The sequence below is a fragment of the Pipistrellus hanaki genome (assembly GCF_964339955.1).
Source record: "Pipistrellus hanaki genome assembly, chromosome: 10".
Taxonomy (NCBI): Eukaryota; Metazoa; Chordata; class Mammalia; order Chiroptera; family Vespertilionidae; genus Pipistrellus; species Pipistrellus hanaki.
The window spans coordinates 36343398-36361530 of NC_140512.1; the positions used below are offsets into that span (position 1 = coordinate 36343398).

Below are 18133 nucleotides of genomic sequence, written 5' to 3' on the forward strand. Positions count from 1 at the left end.
TCTACTGACAGGAAATATAAAGAGAAAACCCTACACGAGGATACTGGCACAAAGGACACATACAGAGCAACAAATACACATGCCCTCATTCTGTATTTCTCTTTGGCCACCCTGAGTTTCTCCTATTATTTCTACAATATTCTGCAGCTGGAATTATCCGCCTAAGTAACTGCACACAGAGCAAAGCCTGAGCAAGGGGGGTGGGAGGAGAAACTCACTCTGCTGATTCCAATAAGAGGCAGAACTAACTCTGACACCAGTTTTCATGCAGCTTCTAGTGGGCATGCAAGCTGTGCGAAAAAGGTGTGTTTGTTGACCGGAGTGCTCAACAAATGCCCTGTAATGGCTAAAGCCTGCTTCAGAAAGCAGCTAGTTACTCTGAGGAGTTGCCTCTGACTGCCATAAAGCCCTTCAAGCCCGTCTTTGGAGGAACTTGTAAGGTTTCCACAAAGTTCAGGGATGAGTTCAGGGAAGGCCATCCTCTGAGAGAGGCTAGTAAAAGGCATCATAGTCAAGGAGTTGCCATTTCAGTGGTGCCTTATTCCTGGATACCGTAACATGTAGGACCTCTAAGTCAGGCAAGAGCATTCTGATGTAATATGTTTGAGATGAAATTATAGTCTCATTTCAACCATAGAGAACCTTGTGAATAAGAAGTTGCCAGTACATATCTAATACTGCCCAAGGAGACAATATTCTGGTTTTGGACAATACCATATATCCCTAGTGTGATAGAAAAAATCCATTTAGAGAACCTAAAAATTGTGTTGTGATTCTCTATACCCAACTAAACTATGAACCTAAAACTTGTTTTCAATATGGATTTTACTTAGAGGGTAACAGGTAGAATACTCTTTTTCCCAGAAGAGCAAAATTCAATATTTTAGTTATATTTCCCTCTCAGATTCTAACAGTATTAGCGACCAAATTTGAAAAGTCCTTATCAAATTTAAATACAATTTTAAACCTCCCATTAATAAATGAATTAAGGCTTTCATAAATAAATTATTCTACCTGAGCGAGCCTGCTTATGTTCAATGAAATTAGAAAATTAAATTCAAATATTGTAAAATTAAAGCCCACACACAGGACTTTCAGATTCCATAATTAATGTACCAGTCCCTCCATGACTTTGATTTGAACAAATATCAGTAAGTTTAACATTCTATGTATTATAGGTAAACTTGTATATCCTACAAGTATTATTGGTTATAGAATTATAGCTCAGTGATAAGGATGCATAATTCATAGCTCATACCAGAGTAAAGAAAGATAGATTTGAATAGAAAAGAAAATGTCTTACTTGGTTAAGAATGTCTTGTTTCTGTGCATGCAGGAAAAAAAAGAATACATGTATTAATGTAAGATCACTTATATTAATTATTCCATTATCACTGATAATTTAAAGATTGATTTTAAAACATACCCTCCATCCATGGGCCACCAAATGTGCTTTCAAAGCAGCAGCATCAGAGTCAACTGGGAAACTGATAGAAATACCAATTTTTAAACCCCATCCAGGAACACAGAAATGAAGGGGAGGGCTGAGGGAACTGGCAGGAATCTGTGTCTTATAAGACACCTCCAGGTGATTCTGATGCAAGCGTAAGTTTGAGAATCACTAACTGGATCAAGCTTTGATGTAATAAGCAAGCAGTTCTAATTGGCATGCCATAAATACAATGAATAACACATACAGTCTAATTAAAACCTTCTGGAGGAGATTATGAAAATAGCAGCATGTGTAAAGATATATTAATGAGTACTTAATTCCCTACTCTTAATGTTTCCTTTTATCAGAATAACATGCCTAGCCTCTTTCCATGTCTTTAAAGATAAATGACTTTTCATTTACATGCCACTACTTCCTGTCTTCCTATCATTTTATTTTTTAATATATTTTTATTGATTTCAGAGAGAAAGGGTGATGGGGGGCGAGGAGAGAGGAGAAGGGGAGAAGAGAGAGAAGAGAGAGAAACAGAGAAACATCAATGATGAGAGAGAATCTTGATTAGCTACCTCCTGCATGCTCCCTACTGGGGATTGAGCCCACAATATGCTCATGTGCCTTTGACTGGAATAGAACAGGCAATGCTCTATGCACTGAGCCCAACTGGCTAGGGCCCTTCCCATCATTTTAGATGTCATGGGACAATTTGGAATGGAATTTGAAATCCAGGCCAAATTTAGATAGATGATAGATAGATAGATAGATAGATAGATAGATAGATAGATAGATGATAGATCCAAAGTCAAATTTTAACCCCATCCCCAAAACACAGAAACTAAGGGGAAAACTGGGGGAATTAGCAAAAATCTGTCTTATAAGACACCTCCAGGTGATTCTGAATAATTTATGTCCTGACTGTTTTACTGTGAACACTCTCACTAAGATTGCATGGCTACTACAAACTAGTTGTAATCATACCCTTAACATTCCATTAATCACATAAGATTATGTGGAGACCAATAGGCCCCAGTTAATAATAATTATGTGCCCTGGAAATATGCCATAATAGTTACATACAAAATGCCATTCCATGTACTATTATTTCAAATACATTGAATAGTATTGCTTATGTGAAACACCTTCCCCTTATTTTGATCTCTCAAGTTTTACGGCCTAATTAATGTTGTGAGGAATAAAGGGCACCAGTCTTACATTGAGTTGCTAGATAATTAGGTTTTAATTATAATTAATGTCATGAACTTAGCTTAGCTAGTTAACTTTAGGGAATTAATTTTACTTTTCTTAAAACAAATTTCTTTATTTAAAAATTCTATAATCATATTTGAAAGTCTCAAAATCTTTTAAACTTCTTATGCTTAGAGAATTTTTAAAGCAATTGTTTAGATTTTATGTTTTATGATTCTTTTATTTATTTTTTCAAAGAATGATGATCAAATGATCTTTAAAAGATCAGAATTGAAAATAAATAAATCATCCATACATTGTACTTACTATATCTTCTATATTAAAATAGATTTAAACGGGTCATATTTTCATTGGATTAAATTTTTAGATATGGTGCTTTTTATTAATTCAGTAATATAAATGAACAATAATAAAAATAATAACTCTAACATAAGCAGGTTTACTTTTAAGGGAAGAAGTAATTTTAGAAATACTTATGTAGTTCTCTCTTTATAAATACGTTTTATGTAGAAGATATAACTATGTTCACTTTAGAAAACAAAAGATTAGTTATTTATACTAATGGCAGACTAATAACTTTTATAATTTTTCTTCTGTAATTGACCATTAAGTATCATCTATTCCAAACAATTCTGAGTTCAACTTGACTAGGCAATATGTGAACTGACAGTATGCATTCTTCATGAACTCTTTGATATGGTTAGAATGATCTTTTTTTAAAAAAAAAAACACAAAAAAAAACTGGACTGAGTCATGTTCTGAAGAGAACCGTAAGGCCTTAAATATTTTTTATTCAACATTGAATATCCCCAATTATTTCCTATTGGCTTTTGTGAAATACATATTAGTGTTTCAAAGTCATATAAACTTAAAAGAAATGTTCTCCTGAAGGGAAAATGCATACTAGCACTAACATTAGAAAGTTGTTCCGCTCTTAAATTAGAATTACTTTTGGATCATAATGAGATCTATCTTTTTTTATTTTTCAAATGTTCATTATTTTAATAACACATTTTAAGAACAGATCAATGCATCATGGAGAGGTGTTGAATTTTTGAGAAGGCTGCCATCTCATGTGTGTCTAATACTGAACCTAGCAATTACCTCAATAAATCCAGTGTACAGTGACTTATAATCCTCATTAAATATATAATATCAGTAAGACTAAGTCTTGAGAATCCTTAAAATAAGAAATCACTGAAATAAAAAAGCTACTATGTGAACATTTTCAATTGAATTTAGAGCCAGCAGCTATCTTTAGGGATAAAAAGCAGTTTCATATCTGCATATAGATTAGATAACATGCATGTTTTTAAGTCTGGTTGGAAATGTCAATATTAATGACATATTTGGGCCTTATAGTTTTGCAGTAAAGCTGACATGTTTAACTTTCCCACTTTGCTTTCTTGGTCTTTGGGATCTTCAATTCAACAAATTTATCTGTAACACTTTTCTCTCTAAAGCAATGGTTCTCAACCTTCCTGATGCCTCAACCCTTTAATAAAATTCTTCATGTTGTGGTGACCCCCATCCATAAAATTATTTTTGATGCTACTTCATAACTGTAATTTTACTACTGTTAACGTATTATAATGTAATTATCTGTGTTTTCCGATGGTCTTAGGCTCTACAGCAGCAGTCCTCAGCCTATGGGTCGCGACCGCTTGCAGGGTCGCCTAAGACCATCGGAAAACACAGATATTTACATTACGATTCATAACAGTAGCAAAATGACAGTTATTAAGTAGCAACAAAATTAATTTTATGGTTGGGGGTCCCTACAACATGAGGAACTGTATTGGAAGGGTCGCAGCATTAGAAAAGTTGAGAACCACTGCCCTAACGCATCTTGGGAAATAAAATACGAGGAAATGTAGGTCAGATGTCTGCTTCTTTTCTGATAATAAGAAAATGGAAATAATTTATTGTAAATTGCCCAATTTTCCCCATACTTTGTAGGCACTAAATATCAACTTTATTTTTTCAAAAGAAAATAACTCTTAAAGAGTTTTAAAAGATATAGACAGCACAAAATGTGGCATGAAAATAGCTAATTACTAGAAATCAATAGAAATTATAAAACAACATGAAAGTTTGAAGATTGGAATTTAGACACTGAGTTTTGACTAAAATAAAAGTTCTATAAAAACCCCAGAGAAGTACAATGTTAAAAGACAGCCAGGAGCTCTGCTCCGGTAAATGTTCAGAGCTACAATGACAATAACAAGACAAGCCGCACTTTAATCAGCAAAAGAAATCCACCTAGATGGCTAGATAACACATGCAGGCGAAAGGGTCCTTGGCAAAGGGCAGTGTGCTTTAACTGCCATAGACCTAGGTACTATGACCTGATGAAGCTGAAAAAGCATTCACAGCCCTGATGATCAAATATTTAAAATGTAACACCTCTCAGCTGGCATTAAATGGAGGGTTTTCTAACCATTAATTAGGGAGGGAAAGGAATTCATTCGAGCATGGTGTTCAAAAGCAATCAACGGGACATTAAGTTTTTATACGGAAAGAATTGCAGGGACTGATTACAGGTAAAAGCAAGATAGGAGGAAGGAAGTCCCCTCTTTTTGTCCCCGCTGGCTCTTTAAAGTATTAGATTAGTTATATCAATCACAAAATCCTTCTCCAGTCCAGGGAATAATTCCCTAAAAAGAGGAACCCCCTGCCCTACACTGGTGTTCATCTGGGGTTTACATTTCTAGGTCAGAGAGAGTCAGGCACCCTTTCTGTCCCCTTCTATCTAATACTGTTCCCTGACTTCCAGAAAAAAAGAGCTGAAAACTATATTGTAGATTACCTATATCTTCCATGGACAGACGATACAAATGTTTTTTACACTTGCAAAATATTTTGTATTAAAAAGAAAGCACAACATTTAATGTATCTTCCAGTGTACATTTCATTATAAATTTCACTTTCATTATGTTATGGTAAATGGGATGTAGCATATGTACTTTTAAGAACTATTCATTAAGATATTCCTCCTTCATGCACTTAAATGAAACTAAAAAAAAAAAAAAAGAGGAAAAAAGAAAAAAAGTTTTACCCCTTCTGGATTATACTTTGCAAGTACACCATTACCATGGAATTCTTCAAGAACATCTTTTAATTTCTTTGTAGAATCTGTAAGAAAGAGAAAACACAAACATGGTTTATACATGCCTACGGTGGTTATGAAACACAAACCAAAAACAAAGACATCTTAAAATATAAGCAGTAACAGATTAAAACTTAAAGTAACTTGTAAAATGTTCTTAACCATTTTTGAAGGACTATTTAATTGAAAAGAAAAATCAAAAATCACAACAAAAGGAAGTAACAAGTATAGGGCATCACTGTCTATGTATTATATAAATTGATGAGCAAATAAATACGTAGACAGTATATTTTCTCCTTTTCTTATTAACATCTAAATGAATGAAATTAGTTTTAAAAGAAAAAAAACATAGGTATTTGTTAAACTTTATAATTCATACAGTGAATTTTTCACATATTACAAAATTAACTAAATAATAACCCTGATGAATAAACAAGAAAAATAAAATGTGTAGTTAAGCCTCAGTGGTGAATGCATTCAAAAGCAAGCTACAGATTTTAGCATTTTGCAGGTCTTTTCAGAGAGAATTTTCTAAATATACATAAAGCTCAACACTAAAGCTTATTTTAATTCAATTATGAAACAAAGTTTAGATACATTACTACAAGTATTTTAAGTAACTTTTTTCCAATTTTTAAAATAAATTTTAGGACTTTAATCACATTTATAAATATTTCCGAGATCAGACAAGATCGGGCGCGTACAGGGTGGTATGGCCTTAGACCACACTTACAAATATTTCATTTTGTGGACATAACACTTTTTGTTTATCCATTCATTAGCTGTTATAAATGAGTTATTTCCAAAATTTGACTATTATGAATAGTGCTGCTCCGAACTATTTCAAGTATACATATTTCCATGCCAATATGTTTCAATTCTCTTGGATATATACCTAAGAGGAAAATTGCTGTGTCATATGATTAACATTTTGAGGAACTGCCAACAAATTTTCACAGGACTATACTAGTTTACATTCCTACTGGCAATGCACGAGGATTTAAATTTCTCTACAATTTTGTGGACACATTATTTTCTACTTTTTTTTTATTATGACCACCCTAATGGATATAAGATTTTAATTTGTGTTTGATTAGTAATTTGCTAATGACAAATGATGTACAATGTGTTTTCGTGTACTTGTTGGCCATTTATTTGTATATCTTCTTTGGAGAATTGTCTGTTCAAGACTTTTGACCATTTTTAATTAGGTTGTTTTCTATGTTATTGAGATCTTCTGCTGTCTCTGTGTGTGCACGCACGCACATGTGCACATGTGCTCACATGCTTGAAGCCTATAAAGCTTCTTATATGTTTTCTTCAGTATATATTTTGCTAGCACTTTTAATACTGTGCTCATAATACGTTATAACAAGTTCCTTACTAGATTATAGGGTTCCCTGGGGAAGAATATGCACATTTTAATTTTTGTGCTTGTATTCAGACTTACTACAAAGCTGAAGCAATAGAATCGTAATAAATATTGTGGTTGATCAGAGCTATTCCTACACTACAACAAATTACAGTTATAGCTTTAACATATACCTGAGCGGAAACTTACACTACTTCAGAGACTAAGTTGTATATTAAAAAAAGACAATTAGCTGATTCCCAAATTCTTCTTTGTGCATACTCTTAAGTTAGCAGAATACCTTTTACTTCCTCTTACTTATAGATGTAGACTATTCTGCAGATACTTATAGAGATATACACAAATACGGAATAAATTTTGGGATAAGATATCCCAAGAGACTATGCTTATTTTAACCATACCTTAGCTCCATGATAAAATAAAAGGGGAAGAAAACAATTTGTTGTTGTTTTTTTATACATAGGCCTTCCTGTGCTGCCTGAAAATGGGCTTTTCAGATTTCTATAGGAGAAAAAAAAATCCAATAATCATTTTTAAATGCCTAGAGAAGACAACAACTCTTAAAATTATTCATGTCATTTCTAGTGTTTTATTGGTTATTTACATTGGAATATTCTTAGTGAGGTAACTACCTGGAATAAAATAATAAATTAAGAGCCAACATCTGTGACTGCTGTTTCCATGAACTAAGGCTCAAGTCTGATCTTGGTCTGAAACAATTTAAAGAGCTCTAATTCATAATCAGATGAACCACCATCAACTCACCTTGCTCCTTTTCCAATGTCAAGTTCCATTTTCAATATTTTGACACCTGTAAAGTACCCACAATCCAATACCTATCTCACAATATAATATAGAAATGAGAACACTATCTTGTTCTTCTATTTCTTCAATAAATTTTCTGGAGCCTAATCTCTAACACTGAGGTCTTGACTTGCCCAACCAATATTCTATAGATGGGGGTTTGGGTATAGAACACCAGGGATTCCCACAAAACCTGCCTGGGCCCAATAACCTTTAAACAACCCAGTGCATGAACTGTCTACATATCTGCTTAAATTTCCAAATTCCCTTAGACTGTGAAAATCTTCCTGCTATGTTCTACAGACCTTCACAGGAGAGTACACATTTACTTACTTTGTAATTCAGCTGCTTTTCTGGATTCTTCCTATTAGTCATCACCATACACATTCCTATCTTTTTTTTTTTTTTTTTTACTCTGTCAATTCTAAATCATGTCTGTTTAGAACAACAATGGTTACAGTGGAGAGGAGGAAAAATGCAAGACTGAAGCTGACCTACCCTCTGGAATAAGATAGATACAAGGAAATGACGCCTAGATGGGTAGATAATAGGTGAGTGAAAGATAAAATCTCAGTCATATTTCAGCTAATATTGGAGCCTCAAGTACAAGAGCACAGTGACAGATTCTGGGCTGAGCAAGGCTGAGAAATCCAGGCAAACAGCCAGCCAGGCAGCTGTAAGCTGGGAGATCAATTCACACTTAATACATATCTGCAAGAGAACAAAGGTCTGGCATCCAAGAAGATTGACAATTGAAGTGCAGGACAGCCAGGTTCAAACAGCTAATTTAATACTTGGGACAAAGGATCAGTACAGATGCTCAGCACAAAATATTTGATCTCCTAGAAAGCAAAGAAGGGTCGCAACTTGAGGCAGTTTGGAAACATGGGCTAATTGCAGAGGCACTGATGTTTAGCTTGGCTAAATAGGGCAGAGGACTCAGAGAATACTGGATGCCAATAGTTGCCCTTTGGTTAGTATACTAAGTCTTACCAGGAAATAGTTTGATATTGACAACCACAACAGAGAGAACAGGATCATTTTAGATAGTCTTTTCCATTACCATCAGTATCATCTAAGTACTAAAGTGGTACAGAGCCTAAGAGTGGGAGAAATTTTGTTCAGGAAAATTTTTTTTATATGCTGGGACTTATGAAATGTATATGGGGACCCACAGTGTAGATTTTCTTATGGCTTGTCTTCTGGGCACCTGCTCTACTGCAGGAGTTGCTCCCCAGTGAATCCTCTCATGTTGGGCTGACTCACATAATATACAATGGCAGAAGAGTGGAATTGGTACATTTTAGGAATTCACAATTAGAAAATGTTCTGATTTTTTAACATGGCTTTCAAAGAAAATTTAATTCCCTTTACATAATTCTAAGATAAAAATAAATCAGTAAGTGCATTTGGCACTGTTTATAAAATAGAAGCATCAAACTAATGGGCCCTAAAAAAATGCTACATGAAAAATGAAGCATATTTAGTTTACCTCATGCCCTTTTAGGTGTCTGATGCATCTTGAATGAGCTTCCTTTGTGATTTGAATGCCTCTGTGCATGCACTTGTCAGATTAATCACAAACGCCCCGTGGAGTAATAGAAAGATTTAAAGCCAGATAGATTTGGATTTGAATCCTGGCTCTATAATTATTGGCCCAATGTCCTTGGGTATATTTTTAACTTCTTTGTGGCTCGGTTTTCTAATTCTTAAAAATAGAATAATGATATAGATCAGGCAACTGTGTCTTGCAAAGTGCCTGGTGACCAACAAATTCCTGTCCATTTGTTCCATCCTAACCATGACTTCAAACATCTGATCATCATTCAAGTTTCCTATTGTTTTTGGATGAAGGCATAAACCCCTTCTCTTGGTATCATATGTGTATCAGATTCTGATCCAAACCTACCTACCAATAATTATTTTATATGCCTTCCTTATTTTTCTCAGTTCATTTATTGTTGTTACTATTACAGATGTTCCACATATTACCAGTCTTTGCCCCACTGCTCTGATCCTTAAAAGGATGCACAAAGAAATTGAGAGTTAATAAGCAATTTTTTTCCCTGCAACATTTTCCTACCTGTGTGCTTGTGTGGATATTCAATCTAATAAAAGAATAATATGCTAATTGATCATACCTCTGCTATACCCACAAGCCATGCCTACCAGCCACGCCCACCAGCCAATCAGAGCGAGTATGGAAATAAACCCAACCAAGATGGCTACAGCCACAGAGAGCAGGAAGGCTCCGACAATGGAGGAAGCCAAGCTTTCCACCTGCCCTTGCCAGCCTAAGCCTCCACTCAATGCTATAAAATTTCAATTGTAGAAGGTAAACAAATTCCAACAGAAATAGCTGCAGCCACAGAGCAAGCAGGAGGCTTGGCTCCGCTTCAGGCTACAAAGTTTCAATTGTAGAAGATAGATAAATCCCAGATACCGCTGAAACCTGTTTGGCTCAGTGGATAGAGCGTCAGCCTGCGGGCTGAAAGGTCCCGGGTTCAATTCCGGTCAAGGGCATGTATCTTGGTTGCGGGCACAACCCCAGTAGGGGGCATGCAAGAGGCAGCTGATCGATGACTCTCTCTCATTGATGTTTCTAACTCTCTATCTCTCTCCCTTCCTCTCTGTAAAAAATCAATAAAATATATATTAAAAATAACAAATAAATAAATAAATAATAAATAAATAAATCCCAGATACCAGGGCCTCTGGTTGGCGGCCAGGGGCCGTGCTGGCCTGCAAACTACCACAGGCGCCTCGTTCAGACCACCCCACACCCAAAGGGAACCCCTACCCTGATCCGGGACACCTTCCAGGGCAAACCAGCTGGCCCCCGCCCATAAACTAGGCTTCTATCCTATATATAAAAAAAAGTTATATACAAATTGACCATCACTCCAACACAAAGATGGCTGCCCCCATGTGGTCAAAGATCCTGCCCCCATGTGGACACAGATGGCCATCATAAGTTGGCCAGGAGGGGAAGGCAGTTGAGAGGGACCAGGCCTGCAAGGGAGGGCAGTTTGGGGCAATCAAGCCTGCAGGGAGGGGCATTTAGGGGTGACCAGGCTGGCAGAGGAGGAAAGTTGGGGGTGACCGGGCCTACAGGGGAGAGCAATTGGAGGGGACCAGGCCTGCAGGGGAGGACAGTTAGAGGTGACCAGGCCTGAAGGGAACGGCAGTTAGGAGCAAACAGGCTGACAGGGAAGCAGTTAGGCATCAATCAGGCTGGCAGGAAAGTGGTTAGGGGGTGATCAGGCTGACAGGCAGAAGTGGTTGGGGGTAATCAGAAAGGCAGGCAGGCAGCAGTTAGGAGCCAGCAGTCCTGGATTCTGAGAATGATGTCCAACTGCCCGTTTAGGCCCGATCCCACTAGGATCATGCCTGAACGGGCAGTCAGATCACTCAAGGGGTCCCAGATTGGAGAGGGTGCAGGCTGGGATGAGGGACTCCCCCCTCACCGGGCCTCTAGTATATTTATATTCTTGGTTGTTGCTCAAGGGACATTTTGGGAAAAGTGCTAATTAGAACATTTTATTCAAAACTTTATTTACCCTGACTTCATGTCATAAAGTGTAAAAAAATAGTAATTTGGAATCCAGAAGATCTGAAAATTGATATTGTTATTAATGCAGTTCCCCAGGTGATATAACAGATGTTCTACTTAAATTGTAGTCAGCAGCCGAAAAGAAACACCTACAGCACTACTGAATAAGATATCTGAAGAACTAGTCACCAAGAGACAGAAGTTTTTATCTACTTGTGGGAGAATTACAATAGAAGTAGAGAGAGATTAAAAACAAAATACAAATATATCGTTAAAAATAGCAAGAGCCACATTGTAGCAGTTAATGTGCTAATTAAAATCTAGCCTGGACTTTAAACATTCTAAAAAAAAAAAAAAAAAAAAAACCTAAAAAAAAAAACGCACACACAAACATGTTAAAGGTTCGATTCTAGGTCAGGGCACATGCCAAGGTTGCCAGCTCAATCCTTGAGAGGCATGTAGGAGGCAGATGATTCTGTTTTATCATTGATATTTCTCTCTCTCCCTCTCCCTTCCTCTCTCTCAAATAAAAACATATTAAAGAAAGAAGAAGAAGAAGAAGAAAGAGGAGGAGGAAGAGGAGAAGGAGGAGGAGGAGGAGGAGGAGGAGGAGGAGGAGGAGGAGGAGGAGGAGAGGAAGAAGAAAGCAATTATACATAAGAATAGAATTCAGGAGAGGATCTGGGCTAAAGAACAAAATCTGAGTGCTATTTATAACTTCACTCTCCATGTAATATCATAGAACTGTGTCAGAGAAATAAATATGTGATATTGCACAAAACTATATGATATTACCTGGAGAGTGATGTTAGAAAAGATGCCAAGGACTGATACCTGGAGCACTCAGAGGCTCAGATGTCAGGGAACGAAGAGGCGTCTGCCAGGAGACGAGGAATGGGTATTAAGTAAATTAGTAAGGAACCCAGCACAGGCAATGTGTCATGAAAATCAAGTGTCATAAAACATCAAGTAAGATAGGGAGCAGAACCCCAACATTGGATTTAGCAAGAAGAGAGTAATCCATGTCCCTGTTTAGAACCATTTCAATTTAGTAGTTAAGACAAAAATCCCAAGCAGTGTGCATTTAGAGAAAAAGAAAATGAGAGAAATGAATGCAGCAAATATAGGCAACTCATTTTTGAAAGACTGGCTCCAAGAGAAGAAAAGGAAAAAATGAGCAGTAGCTGGATAACAAGAAAGGAACTTAAGATTTTTTTATTTTTTTTGTTTTTTAAGAGAAGAGGAAAGAAAACAGCATGCTGCTAGAAATGATCCGGTGGAGACGGGAAATTAAAAATGCAGGGGCAAACTACAGAATGGTTAACTTTTCGTGGGTAAGAAAAAGGCAATCTGATTCACAGCAGAAGGCCTGGCTTAGCATGAGGGCATGGGCAGTTCACCTAAATGGCAAAGCAGAACAGCATGTGGGTTCATATGCTGGAGGGAGGTGGATGCCCAGTTTGTGTATATCAAAGTCTGTTACTGTGATGACGTTTGTTTAAGTAGCTGAAGGAGGAGTAAAACATCAGCTGGGAAAAGGCCCGAGGGGATGGTTTGAGGAGAAGTATTGAGAGGTGTTGCTGAACATTCTCCAGGAGGTAACAAAGGTGAATGGACAACGGAAAAGGTTCAAATTAACCTGGATTATGGTTTCTCCACCCATGGGTGATAAGAGTGAGTGGGCAGAGAAGTGAAGGAAGAAAGCCAAAATGATGACTTCTAGGTGACCACATTGGCGTTTCCCATGATTACCTCTGTGCAGGAAGCCTGTGTGCTCTGCCAGTCACCCTCTTCATCTTGAGAGAGAACAATGGCTGGCAGTTACTGTGCGTGTTAGAGCTTTATGTTTTCTACTCAAATACCCACCTTCTCTGTACCTGCCACAAACGATGTGGCACGGAGAGATTTTTACTTCAGTTACTTTTTATGTGTGTTTCCCATGAGTTAATAGTACTTCTGTGAATATTGTCTTCTGTTGTTGGGTTTTGTTGTTGTTGGTTTTTTTGTTTTGTTTTGTTTTTGTTTTTTCCTTTTCCTCTTTATTCTGTTAAATGGCTAGTTACACTTGGACATTCTTGGTATTTAATTCTGGCTAATAAGCATCTTTTTCAGCCTTCTTTCTTGTCCAGGGACTGAAGAAATAGATGGAGTTTTCATTATAAGTGGTGTAAAAAGGATGTTTCTCTGGAGAAATAATGGAAGCCCCATGTCCCCACTTCACCTCCTCTGCTTCTCCCTCCCCATGTGACGAGGCTGTAACATCCCCAGCAGGCACTCACTTGATTCATTTTGGAGAGGTTGAAAAATCACAGTGAGATAATTCTGGAGACTTTTTGAGCCTTGATGACACTTTCCAACTTTAATGGTTGAAGTTACATATTTTCTTCTTCTTCCTTTGGCTTTATGACTGCTCATTTATCCTCTGTATTTTCCTATCTTTTAAAAAGTAATTTTAGCATATTTACTAGATTTTAACAATTTATATTATATTCTATTTCCCCAGAAAAAAACAACAACAAGCTAGAATGTAAAATATATATAATTTCAAGAAATTATTATTTCATGAAGTACTGTTCAAATAATTTCTTCACAAGTACCATGTGGAATCTCCAAATGAATGAACCCATTTTTAACTCAACATTCAGATTTTTGAGTTGGTGAGTGCTACTTAACTCACTATTTTTGGTTACCTTATTGCTATCGGTAAATGGGGCTAATAAAAATATCTTCTGTGCTTCTGCAGGGATTAATATCTGGCATATATATTTTAATTATCAATTTTAATTTTTTGTTATGGGAAATGTACTTTCATTGCTCATAGAATTAAGCACAATCATTATATGCATTTCAATCAAAATATTTAATGAAATGCAACTCTGAGTTATAATTTTGAATCTGTACCTTATTAAAAAAATTTAAACCCACACTAGTTCAGCAAATGAAAGCTTCATTTCATTTATTTTTAAAGTTCTTATGTGGGTTGCAAAACACTTATGAGAAATTAGACATTCTCACAACAATTATGTATTCTCTATTTGCATTGTTTAAAACATCCTGTTTTAAGACAATACAAAATACCTGAAGCTTACTATTAATCACTGACCATAAAATTCTCACTTGTGTACATTGACCAAGAAACAAAATATTTGGCAATCTGGGAAAACAAAATTCTATGTATTTTGTTGGTATACATATATTTTACACATAATATGTTCATATACAAATTTTAAAGAACATAAAACTCCAAAATATTGTCCCCTAAGTTTTAAATTCAAAACAGAACTCAGGGAAATGTGCCATATTTATTTTGTGGTTTGATGTATCTAGTCATCTTTTTTGTTTTTGTTGTTACTCTTCATCGAGGATATTTTTCCATTGATTTTTACAGAGAAAGGAAGGGAGGGAGGGAGGGGGGAGAGAGAGAGGGATGGAGACAGACATCCGTGTGAGAGAGACTGCAACTGAGGTATGCCTTTGACTGGAATCAAACCCAGGATCCTTTAGTCTGTGGGAAGATGCTCTATTCACTGAGCCAAACAGGGTAGGGCTCTGCTCATCTTTACCATGCCTCTGGAGACTGAGAAAACTTCAATGTGAAAAGAAGGGTACAGCTGTATATGGAATTAGAAGTAGTTGACAGATTTGCTTCCAGATCTGGCTCTTAGATGATCTATAGGATAGTTCTGTCGTACTATTGATAATATGATAAATACTGTGAATAGTAGCAGAAGGCCCCTCTATTTTCTTCCTCTAATACCGAGGAGACTAGAAGAAACAATATCTAAGAACTCTTTCAGCTACACCATTCTATGATTCAATGATAAGGATACCCTAGAAGGATACTTAGTCCCACACCCCAAAAATAGTCTCCTTCTAATATTCTCATATCTAATTCTTACTTCCCTTAACTCTTATCCAACTTTTGAATGGAAAGTTTAGATTAAGGCATTTGAAAATTTCTAATCCCACAAAGAGAGAGAGAGTGAGAGAGAGAGAGAGAGAGAGAGAGAGAGAGAGAGAGAGAGAGAAAGCAACATTCCAAAGCATTAAATAAATGTTTTTCTGGCACATTAAATTGCTCAGTCATAAGTAATCAGCTTTGATCAAGTTCCCTTTAAACTAAAATTGGCATCTTTAAACTGAGAACTTTACCCATATAATGTGACAATGAATTTTTATATTTTTAAAAATTATCAGGCAGAGAGTAGACTGGAGATCAAACACTATGGGTATGGATATTGGGGTTCAGTTCCTATGAATGCCCCTGTTATGCAGTACTCAGAGGGAAATTGTTGGTGGTGTTTTTATTAAATGGCACCTCCCACTATCTACATTATCCATTACCACATTGAATATTTGCTATAACAACTTCCAACAAACTTCGCAATAATTTGCTTTCAAATATTTAAACAAAAAACCATTGGCATTTCTGAGGAAGATTTTTTACGCCTTAGCAGAATACTTTGCTCTGATGAAGAATTAAATAAATGGTCCTTCTAGCAAGAAGTTACTCAAATTTATCAACTGGGAAACAGAACATATCTCCTGCCTTAAAGTTTGAAAATAAAATGCTCTATACATTTTTGCCAAACTCCCATAATTCTTAGTAGAGAGGTCGGAGTTCCTACTGTGGATAGTGGAAAATAGTTAAAGCACAGTTCATATACAAATTGTGAGGAATTATAACAAGGACTTTGCTCAACTTAATTCTTCTATGGATTAGAAACTTAAAAACTTAATTCAAATCTTTAAATAAAGTTTAGATCTTGCACAAAAAAAATAATTTGGCAAGTGTATGTGATGATGACATAAATATGAGTTCCACATATTCTCAAACCATCACCAATTACATTGGCACCAACAAAGTGAATGGAAACAGATGTAGAATTTGAGTTTCAAGTATCTTACTGTTGTCTATGGCAGTGTTTCCCAACCTTCTCTCATGATGAGAATCACCTGGTGGAGTTGTTAAAACACAGATTCCTGAATCCCAACTAAGAAGTGCTAAACTAGAATTTTTGGGAACATATAGGTAAAATTGTATACTTAACTAGTGCTCTAACTCAGATGTTATATACAGAGCACTAAGTTAGGTATGCAATTTTACCTATATGTTCTCAAAAATTCTAGTTTAGCACTTCTTAGTTGGGATTCAGGAATCTGTGTTTTAACAACTCCACCAGGTGATTCTCATCATGAGAGAAGGTTGGGAAACACTGCTCTACACAGCAGTATCATTGAGTTCTACACACATGTGCACTAATAAGCTCATAAAGTGCTAGATAATTAGATGTTAAATTATTAAATAATTGGTGCTTAAGAGCTTTGTATTATGCAAAAATCTCTGTTGAGTTTTCTATAGGTGTTTCAGTATTTAACATTACTTGAGAAAATTTAGATGGGTGTTTTCATAGGCTGGAAATGCATTATTATTTTCCCTGTTAAATGGTCATTTACTATTTTAAAAATCAATAGTCAACACATCTACACTAATAAAAGAGAAAGATGCAAATTGACCGTACTGCCATGAAGCTCACCAGCCAATCAGGCCTGAGTATGCAAATTAACCCAACAAAGATGGGTTAATTTTCATACACGGGCGCCAAGTGGCGGGGGGCGGGATGCTTGCATCATCGCCATTGCAATGGCACAGGCATTCTGCACCACCCCAGTGCTCTGGGCTCCTGTGCAGCATGAGAAGGTGGAAAGGCAGCTCTGGCCATAGCCAAGGCAATGCCAGCAGCCAGGGGAAGGAAGGCCCATTCTTGCATGAATCTTCGTGCATTGGGCCTCTAGTTTTTAATAATGGATTAGATTCAGATAAAGAGAGATGGATATGTTATACTTACTATGCAGAAGTAGAATGTATATAGGCAGTGAATTCAGTCAAAGTAACTGAAGAACAAAGGAGGTAACACCAGAGATCACAAGAGTGAGAAAACAATAGCAATGAAATTTAATCAAGCAGATCAGAGCGTCCAAATAAACCTGAACAGTATAGTCCCCAATTGCAGCTGTTCAGAACATGGGGTCCCATCCTCAGGTTTACAATTTTTTAAATATGAAGTAATCCACAATGAGGGGCACAGAAACATATAATCAAATTATCCCTCTGCTCCTCCCCCACCCCACCCAGTTCTAGAAAGAATTATGAGAGGGCTTTAGCAGTGGACAAAAATGAGATCACCAGGAATGGAAAGAGACCATAAATAGAAATGATTATATCAGTCTACCTCTGTAAGAAATTTTTTATATTGCAACCTGTCAAACATCGTGATAAAAACATGTCTAATATTAGAGAGTTACATTTTTATGAACACATATTGCCTCACAAGTTTTTCTGTGGTGTCTACTGCAAAGGGGGGTGGGGGGAACAGACAATAAGCTCATTATTCTGATGGTGTGACATTTGTAAATTGGCTTGAATTATTGGAATGTGTGACAGCCAGCTGCCTTGTTTGTTTTTTGGCTCTTACTTGCATTAGTGTTATTTGCTCTCACCTACAGAACTCGGAGGAGTACGCATTGAAAGTCTGTCTGAATAATTGGGCAGAAAAGTTTTAACAGCCGTGGAGAAATCACCGGAGGTTGTTTTGTAATAGAAAGACTGGAGAAAGACTAGGGAATGTTTATCCTCCA

The 18133-nt window shown here is 36.4% G+C and overlaps 1 protein-coding gene across 4 annotated transcripts in view; it reads right to left on the minus strand.

Annotated features, from left to right (window-relative positions):
• The window catches only part of DGKB (diacylglycerol kinase beta), a 485460-nt gene that overhangs the window by 377401 nt on the left and 89926 nt on the right, over positions 1 to 18133 (minus strand). For 3 of the 4 annotated variants that reach the window (XM_084897103.1, XM_084897105.1, XM_084897102.1), the window contains exons 3-4: positions 5715 to 5791; positions 1304 to 1324 (exon numbers count right to left, since the gene is read on the minus strand). In XM_084897103.1, the coding sequence (XP_084753229.1) occupies positions 1304 to 1324; positions 5715 to 5791 (98 nt within the window). The remainder of the gene's footprint in view (positions 1 to 1303; positions 1325 to 5714; positions 5792 to 18133) is intronic. The other variant, XM_084897104.1, reaches the window with a different exon arrangement.